The 9,044-nt window shown below is 29.6% G+C and overlaps 2 protein-coding genes across 8 annotated transcripts; one reads left to right on the top strand and one right to left on the bottom strand.

Moving 5' to 3' along the window:
- The first annotated feature begins 1,154 nt into the window (after positions 1-1,154).
- Positions 1,155-4,478, top strand: LOC100749308 (multiple coagulation factor deficiency protein 2 homolog). 6 transcript variants are annotated; one of them, XM_024371945.2, is made up of 7 exons: positions 1,155-1,311; positions 1,778-1,968; positions 2,035-2,165; positions 3,141-3,300; positions 3,575-3,661; positions 3,886-4,046; positions 4,155-4,478. In XM_024371945.2, exons 4-7 carry the CDS (start codon positions 3,149-3,151, stop codon positions 4,283-4,285), a joined length of 531 nt encoding a protein of 176 aa, XP_024227713.1. In that variant the 5' UTR covers positions 1,155-1,311; positions 1,778-1,968; positions 2,035-2,165; positions 3,141-3,148; the 3' UTR covers positions 4,286-4,478. The 6 variants fall into 6 exon arrangements, with proteins under 6 accessions (XP_024227713.1, XP_024227712.1, XP_003494512.1 ...); XM_024371944.2 differs by having other exon boundaries at positions 1,778-1,982; XM_003494464.4 differs by lacking the exon at positions 2,035-2,165 and having other exon boundaries at positions 1,778-1,982.
- Positions 4,479-4,775: 297 nt separating this feature from the next.
- On the bottom strand, positions 4,776-7,775 carry LOC100749187 (ribosomal oxygenase 1). 2 transcript variants are annotated; one of them, XM_012393257.3, is made up of 6 exons: positions 7,506-7,686; positions 6,647-7,257; positions 6,282-6,559; positions 5,446-6,178; positions 5,086-5,272; positions 4,776-4,906 (listed from the first exon to the last, which is right to left on the bottom strand). In XM_012393257.3, the coding sequence occupies exons 2-6, from the start codon at positions 7,255-7,257 to the stop codon at positions 4,835-4,837; spliced, it is 1,881 nt and encodes a 626-aa protein (XP_012248680.1). In that variant the 5' UTR covers positions 7,506-7,686; the 3' UTR covers positions 4,776-4,834. The 2 variants fall into 2 exon arrangements, with proteins under 2 accessions (XP_012248680.1, XP_012248681.1); XM_012393258.3 differs by having other exon boundaries at positions 4,835-4,906; positions 7,640-7,775.
- Positions 7,776-9,044: the final 1,269 nt, after the last annotated feature.

Below are 9,044 nucleotides of genomic sequence, written 5' to 3'. Positions count from 1 at the left end.
CATAATATCTAAAGGTTAGCTTGACAATAGTTTGACGATGAAATATCAGCATTCTGCTATTTTATCATTAGGAACTTAATGAAATAATCGGTTAGTTAAAAAAAAAAAAAACGAATAAGAGATGTCTATACCTTCATTTTCAGCCAATTTTTTATCTTGATGGATTTTGCCGCATCTCACAATTTTAGGAAAAAATGAGCCATCATAGAAAACCAAAGTATAATGTAATTTATACAGGAAAAGTGCATCGAACACAATGTAAAATATATCGACAATGAACAGTTAAAAAATATTTTTCAAAATGTATTTTATTTTTAATACCGACTATGTGGTAAAGAATATCGGCTTTAATCAACTGAGAGCTTCATTTTTTCAACTCCAGAGTGAAAATAATAATTATTTTCTTCTAACAAAAGAAAAATAATTAAAGTATATTAAATATATTAATTGAATGCAAAAATTTGAATTAAAAATCTAAATTAGAAGAGCTTTTAAATTTTAAGTATCATATATTATATATGTAATGCAACATACTTATGTATACTATATACATATATATATATGTTTACTTAAATATATAAAATATACGATAAAAGAGCAATAAATTACGTGATCTACAATCAAAATATTAAAATACATAAAAAAACAAGAATCAGAAAATAAAATTACAAAACAATTTTTTACCTACAAGATGAAGGTTGATTGTATTGTATAGACAATAATTTGTGCATTAAAATGATGAAATAAAACAAACTATTTCATCCCAGTTTAACGTATTTTCTTAAAATTTATTGAGTTCTTAAAGAGTCGATCCACTGAGGACCGAGTAATGATAGAACGCATAAATTTGTATGATTTCGAAACAAGGTAGTTTATCATAGTGTAATAGAAACTTTAATTCATAAAGTAAAACTTCATAAAATAGAACTTCATAAAATAAAAGAAGACTGAACTTAACTTATAACCCACGTTACTGTAATCGCGCATATTCCAACGATACCATTTGAGGGTTAGGACTGTTCACACGCAGGGGTAGTGACTCTTCAATCTTTAATATGCATTGGATCCTTGTTTCCGAAAGATATTTTCCATAAAGTTCAAAAGTAAAATAACCCGCTCTAAGGAAAAACGGTAGCGAGCAACTCTTCAAATACGCAAACTCCATAAAGAACGTCGATAAATGTCACGCGCTTTACGGAAGTGACAACCCAGTTGAAAACATTGTCGAAAAGATCGACCGAGAAAAATCGAACGAAAGTTCGACCTATATTCGTAGGCCAATAACTGATAGATAGTCCACGGCAAATCCAGGTAAAGAGCACGTTCTACTTATTAATTTAATTACGCGTATTAAATTCATACGATTTAAGTAGAAGAGAATATTCATTTGGTCTCGTCTCAAATTAAGGTTAGGTTAGAATAACCTGATCCGAGCTAAAATAGGGGTTGACTTCTACTTCTTCGATTCGAGATTACGTTTCGATAGTCACGGATGCTGAATCTTAAAAGCTAGAGGGCGGGTTTTTAAAAATATACATTATCGCTCGAAAGTATCCGAACATTTGCTCGTCTTTAACAAGATGTTAAGATTTAATTACATATATGAATGACAAGTAAAAATTATGTACTGACAAGTAATTACTACGTTCTGTATTATTATTCTACCATTATGATGTAACAAAATCGTACGAAAATTATATTAGTATATAAGCATAAATTTTAGAGCGTGTTTTAAAAATAATACGCGTTAATGACATCATTTTTCTTTACTTTTCAGCTTATGGACTTGATTAGTACGACTTCTGAGCGGCTCATTTAATATTTGAACAATGCAATAGAATTTTCCAATAGTGCATATGTTACTTGTATCGAAGTACATTGTATAGCGACATAATATATTTGAATATTTGAGGTTCTTGATCTGAACGATATTCTGCGGAAAAAATCTGGAGCGGTCACAGGTCCCCTGTAAGGCGACACAGGTACATATGGGCTCTTTCAGTGAATGGACCAAATGATATAAATTATTTATAGATTTCGACACCAAAGCGCGGGGAGGGAATCGAGGGTGTACTGTTCCAACTGGGGTGTATACCCCGGGGGGGTCCACTTGCATCAAAAGCCCCTCGAGGCCCCCTCAACATATGCATTTTCACTCGACCACCGTAAGCCTATATAAAATTGATTTCTAAGTACCCTGGATTTCCTGTCAATCTCGCGTGTCTTTTAACACCTATCTTCGTTTGTTCTCTACACAAATCTTCGAGTGTTCAGTTTGAGTGCAAACATGACTGAAAACGACACTTTTGTTTGCTCCTTCTTTCCTGTTGACGCTCTTTGCAAATGACTATAATACTGGTATGATGATATCGCCTGTACTTTTAGATGTTTCAAAAATTTCAATTAATTTCATTCGCTTCAAAACTTTTCGTAATAAACCTTCATACAAAATCTGATTATTTTAACACTCATAAGTATTATAAACGACCATTTTGATAAATCCAGTCCTTAAAGAAACGATAAATTTAATATAACAGAGAGATATTATTTTAGCCGCATTAAATTTTATTTATCGGAGACTAAACTAGAAGAAGAAAGGCGGAATGCATAGACTTTTAGTGTACACGTCTCATAGGGGTTTAACCGATCGCAAAGTTCCTGACGAGTGATGTGTAGCAAATTTGAAGACGGGCCCAGAGCATCGTACGCTGTACCCCCCGGGGTCCAATCTAAATCAATGGGCTTGTGGGTAATCGCATAATAATTACTAGAACCCCCTCTACCGTCCATCTGTCGCTAGCCAAGGGGTGTTCAACCCCTACAAGTGGCAGTGTGCAATGTCACGGCAACATAGACGATCAGAGTGTCTCAGCAGGTCCTATTGTTGTTGACCATTGTAAAAAATATCACGCAGTGTCACATATTTCCTCGGTTTTCGCGCGTTGTTTAAAATTTTTGTCGAATACATAACACACATATACCAGCAATTTAAGGAAATAGTGCATTACACATAATTGTAATTGTAATCTGTTTGATAAAGTATAACATACTGATAATAATCCTCTCGTGAGGATCTCGATCACCTTAATAAAAAAAATATGTATAATGATTACGAAGAACTCTTTATTAAACTGTTACAGACAAACAAATGATACCTACAATTCTGATCGGTTTATTCGTCGGATTTTGTGATGGTTTACGTGGACCTCATCATCCACGAAGTCCTGTCTCTCATCACCATTATGTCCCCCAGAAAGATGTTAAAATAACGCAAGATGCACAACTACTACAGGATGCTACGTTAGTTAACACTTAACTCATTTACTTGAGTATCATAATTTTATTTAAGTATGTGTTCGTTTTTTCACTTTGTTATTGTTTTATCTTTACTCTAGTTTTAAACTTCTAACAATTTTGCATTTTTAGAATTTAATATTGCAATAATCAACAAACATTATTTTTATCGTCAATTATTTTGCGCATTTCCAGTATTATTTACCTTATCCATATTTGTATAATTTTTATATAGTTCTTACCACTGCGAAAGCTCAAAATATAAGGATTAAAATTTCAGCCACTTAAAAGAAGACATAGGATCAATGGCGGATCAATTGGACTTTTCGAACATGACTGAACAAGAAATCGAATTCCATTACTTCAAGTACGTCTGTAATACTAATAATATATTATATTTTCAGTGCTACAGTAAATAATTTGCACATCTTAGTAATATCGTTATCAGTCATTATTGTGAAGAATTTCCTAAAGGAAATATGCTCGGTTATCTCTCGTAAATTAAATATTTTTATTGACTAGCAAATTTATTCGTATTTTCTTTCTTTTTTAAGTATCAAAAATTATTTTTATATCTAAATTTTCATTCAGAGTTCACGATATCGACAATAATGCTAAATTGGATGGATTAGAAATTCTCTATGCGATTCAACATACGTTTCACGAGAACAGACTCGCCAATACTGAACGTGAAAGTTCGAGTGAAGATACCAGAACCATGGATTACGAAGATGATTTGCCTTGGATCATAGGTGCGTATATCCACAATTATGTATTCGAATTAGAACAAATTTCGTAATAGAAATATAGAAATTAAGATATGAAATACTGAAAATGTAATAATTATTTTTGTTATAAAGAACTTGTAGACAGAGTACTGAGGGAAGATGACTTAGATCATGATGGATACCTTGGATATATTGAGTATGTACTTGGAAGACAAAGAGATCATATTGCTCAAGCAAAACGGAATAACAAATTGGAGAATTAAAAGCACATCTAGTACAACGCCTTTGGCCGATGAAATAATTAATAGAATCCTGTATAACATATAAATTTATGTCAAAAACATACGAAAAACAAGACCTTTTGTTTCTTTCTAATTAATTGATTTGTAACAATTGTCTTCAACTAAAATGTACAAAAACTGTAATTTTTAATACAATCCATTTTAATCTGCAAAACAGTATATTATTTATTTCAGGTAATTAAAAAATCATCCTGTATACTACAATAATAAATAATCAAATTTTTCCATACATACCATGTAATGACTCGTCAAATATTGTTATTTTTTTGATTAAGAAATACTCGATATATTAATTCTATTTTCGTTAAAAATTGTTATGGTTACTTTAATTATTATGTTATATGATTGTAATATTGTATAAATATACAAATATTTAAAAAATTGTAATATAAACATACCTTTTTTATACACATATATCAAAATTACGATAGCAGTAATACTTTTATGAATCTTTGAGCTTTAGTATTTATTTTTTTATTGATTTTTGTACATATTATTTAAAATATGTGATTATTCCAAAATACATAATGGATTTTCTGTTACAAGAAGACATTTTTCCCAAAGATCTTTAACTATCTGTATCTGTTAAATAAAAATAATTTAAGATATTAAATTATTTGTTGAATAGAAATAATAGAAAACATTCTATGTACAGTTGAGCCTTTCAAATTTGAACATAATTGTCTCTACTAGTTAAAATGCCAGAGACTCTCCTGTATTATGATGCTACTCTGAAATGATTTATATAGTTTTCTGTTTACCTTATTATCTTCACTATCAATTGGCAAATCTTCTACGCGTATAAAGTCAGGATATCGCAATATCATATCTCGTATAGCAGGTACAAATTCTTCACCAACTTCTAAAAATTGTGGTTCATACTCGTGATATTCTTTAGAATTTTCACTCGAATAATATATCCTAAATGTCTCATCCTCTTTAATTAACCTAATAATAAGAAATAAAACTTTTGAATAGTAGTTTTGTTCCAGTATAAATTTTCGAAATTTAACGTCATAATTGTATGATTTTTTAATGCAAAATCAATCAAAATTTTCAAATATTAAACTTACAAACAATTAACTTATAATTCTAAAAGATTAGGGAATAACTCAAATTACCTTATACAATGAGACCTTAATAATCGAATTCTAGTATCAGGTTCTATCTCTACCCTGTTTTCAACAATTCCATTTTCAATCATCTTTTCGCCATCTTGAACAGCAGAGCATTCCTGTTCACTTTCAGAAATAATAGGTGGTAAACAATCATGAATATGATTTTTTGCCATTAAATCTGCAGCTTTATCTATGTCAATATATTCTATTAATTTATTAAATAAATGTTTTATTCTTTCCTTGAACTCATCCTTGGCATTGTTCTGAATATCAGAATATGCAAATCCACATTGTCTTAGGTAATCAATAGGTAATCCCTTTCGAAATTCACTATCTGCTTCTATAGCAGTTGTTAATGCATTTGGAAGTAACTTCTCCAAAAAGTCACCCCAACTGTTTTTTTGGTAAACACTTAATGTAATATGGAGACTATGTGTATTGTCAATAGTTTCACCTTGATGAATCGTTCCTCGTGGAAAATATAACAAATCTCCTGCATTTACAACTGTATCTAATATAGGTTCACCAATTTCAGATTGTGAGAAATTCTTCGAGGAATACCTTGGCAAATATTCATTTTCATTCCGTGGTTTGTACAATCTCCATCTCTTTTTACCTTCAATTTGTAATATAAAGGCTTCAATATCGTCATAATGTGGAGCAAAACCTTGGCTATTAGGGGGTGTTAAATAGGAATTTGCACCAACAAAGCAGCCAAAAAATTCTTGTAGCGTGGCTGAAAGTAATAAATATCTTTCATTATAGACCTGAGAAGTTATGTTCCATATGTTTATATAAAAAAATGTTTATGTTATAAATATTCTCTTCATAAAAAATACCATTTAAGGAATGTAACTTTGGTATGTATGTTTGTGGATTTAACATTCTAACAGAACATCCATTCATATAATAGTCCCAAACAACGCTTGGAATTGCACGGCCAACAGGATTATGCGTTTCTCTTACATCATTTTCATACGAGGTAATATCAATATTTTTTGTAAATAAAATATGAGATTCCCTTAATATTTTATCCAACATTGGAGTAGACATAAGCAATTTATAATACTTATGAAAATTTCTCTTTACATGGACAGGTGTTTTTTCCCAATTATTTCTGGAAAAAGAAATGGTATATCACTCATTAACTTATTAATTATTGTTAATTACAAGTACGTATAATTTGTAACTATTTTTAACTTACTCAAAAAAATCTTCTACTTTCATAGGATGTATTAACCATTCAAACATCGAGCGACTCGTTATTAGTGGATTCTCATGATTTTCTTCAGTTATGTTACAATTGGCATAAGCAGTCTTTCGAGTATTCTTTTTTATTAATATTTTGCTTTTAATTTGTTTCTGTTGCTTCTGTTTAATCTGTTTCATTTTTGCAACACCGCTTTTTACCATTAAAACAGAATTTCTTAATTTTTTTTTTGATTCAATTTTCTTTGAACTAGGAATTATAGCCATTTTTTTATCTCCTTTATGTATTGGTTTTTGAATTGATTTATTTTTCTTAGAAGACACAAAAGAATTAGTCTTTTTAGATATTAGATTATTCTTTCCATTTACATTTTGAATTTTATTTATTGTTCTTGGAATCTTATTTATCTCTTGATCACTTTTATGCACAGGTGCTTGTTTTGCCTTTCTTCGTATTTTCAAATGTGCATCATTTTTTAAACCTACTCGTTTTTCTGGAAGACTGTGTTTTCTCTTTAATCTCTTTGAATTTGATGATAATTCTGCATTTTTACGTTTCATAGCATACATTGCAAATGCAGATGTTGGTTCCTGACATTTAAGCATCTATAATTATTAAATGAAATTATGTAAATAGTACAGAAATAGAAATTATGTAAATACAACAATAAAGACATATAAATATAATGATAAATAACTATAGTATATATTTAACTTGCATATTATAATCAACAAAGTAATTTATACTACAATAGTAATTTATAAACTACAAATAAACAGTGTAACCGGCGAATTATAGGTTATATTGTAATGTTTTGTCAATATGATAATACAATATTACTTTTTAACATTACCGTGAAATGTACACATCTACATGAACTTTATGATTATAATCCGATCAAATTTAGCAGCTAGCTAATATTATTGATGCCATAAAAACTCTCAAATTGAATTTATCACTGTCACAAGATCATAAGTTACTACTTACAACCACGGTCCTGCCACAACACGTGGTTATACCAGATAGATAGCAGTTTTAAACATTCAATTGGAAGCGGCATTCAATTTATAATATTTCTTATAAGGAAATGGATTCCCCATGAATCAAAAAATACAATCAGCATTATTTTCAATTTTAATTTGATTAACGAAGATTTCTGATATTTTCAGAGAAGAATTTTTCAAACGCTTCCAGTGGTTGTACGGAGGGACTGGGACATAACAATTAGATCTCTTTTGTCGAAGAACTTTATTGTTGTAGTTTCTTTGTCTTCTTTTTGTATTTTATTTATTACATAACGTTTTCTTATCTGACAAATTTTACTTTTACATCCAGTATTCGTAGTTAATAATTAATAATAAAAATAGAATAACACAAAAGTATGATCATTACTTTATACTAAATACTTTTACTTGTTTATTCACATATACATGATTTTAGAATCATAGGCTTTTTGTTTTTATTAATAAATTGTTTATATATATATTATATCTAGTAATTGAAATGTAAAGCGATGAAATGAGGTAAAATTGTATCTTTTACATAAACGATATATATATATATATATATCCATAAGAAGAAAAGAAATACTCTATACATGTACTGGAAATTGAACAATCATTTTGATCAATGCACAATATTTCATTCGTAATATCGTACAACGATAATTAATAAATCAATGCACAAGCTAAATATCGATATATTAAGAATGAAATTTAATCGTTAATGACACACAATGCATATTATTCCTATTGAAAATTAATTGCTAAACACTTATAAATATATTTTATACTACACGTATGTATATAGATGTGTGTATAGATATAGATGTCGGCGTATTGATATCTTACGATTAATAAATAACATTTTTCCCGGCATTTTGATAAAACTTTTTAACAGATATACTTAAGTACATACTTTCAGTGTGCAATCGATAGTAAACTAGCAACACGTCTCTTAACAAATATCTATTCACCTAAATATAAGCGCCTTATTGTTATCAGTCGCATTTCGACATGTTTTCACGATGAACTTTTCGTATCCCAAGCGCATTATCCTTAAGGTGACCATCCCCCATCGCAGAATATGTACAATTTGTGACCTTTCTATCGTAATTTTGATTTTATTTACAACCCTTTTAACCCTTACTCTTTGTAATCACGAACGACCGCGAAGATATTTATTTTTTCATTCCTCCGAAAACTGCAAATTCAGATTTTCTAAATGTAAATACGAAGCAACAACTTGATCGTAAACGATAAAACGACCGAGAAATGAAATAGATGTAACCATTTTAAGTAACTATTCTACTGTAAAATGACAAAAAAGAAAAAAGACATAAGAAAGTTCAAGCGCAAAAAATTAATTTCAGATTGTTTTATTGGTGCTAGAA

The sequence above is a fragment of the Bombus impatiens genome, unplaced genomic scaffold, assembly GCF_000188095.3.
Source record: "Bombus impatiens unplaced genomic scaffold, BIMP_2.2 scf_2222, whole genome shotgun sequence".
NCBI lineage: Eukaryota > Metazoa > Arthropoda > Insecta > Hymenoptera > Apidae > Bombus > Bombus impatiens.
The sequence above is the reverse complement of the archived record's forward strand: the minus strand, read 5'-3'. Positions and strand labels throughout refer to the sequence as shown.

Bases quoted from the DNA above. Each gene is read 5' to 3' on its own strand.
- LOC100749308 (XM_024371945.2), top strand. From the start codon at position 3,149: ATGATACCTACAATTCTGATCGGTTTATTCGTCGGATTTTGTGATGGT. The intron at 3,662-3,885 runs GTACGTCTGTAA...ATTTTCATTCAG, and splicing joins ATCGAATTCCATTACTTCAA to AGTTCACGATATCGACAATA. The intron at 4,047-4,154 runs GTGCGTATATCC...TTTGTTATAAAG, and splicing joins TGATTTGCCTTGGATCATAG to AACTTGTAGACAGAGTACTG.
- LOC100749187 (XM_012393258.3), bottom strand. From the start codon at position 7,257: ATGCTTAAATGTCAGGAACCAACATCTGCATTTGCAATGTATGCTATG. The intron at 6,179-6,281 runs GTATTTTTTATG...TATTACTTTCAG, and splicing joins AAAGTTACATTCCTTAAATG to CCACGCTACAAGAATTTTTT. The intron at 4,907-5,085 runs GTAAACAGAAAA...TTTATTTAACAG, and splicing joins TTGATAGTGAAGATAATAAG to ATACAGATAGTTAAAGATCT.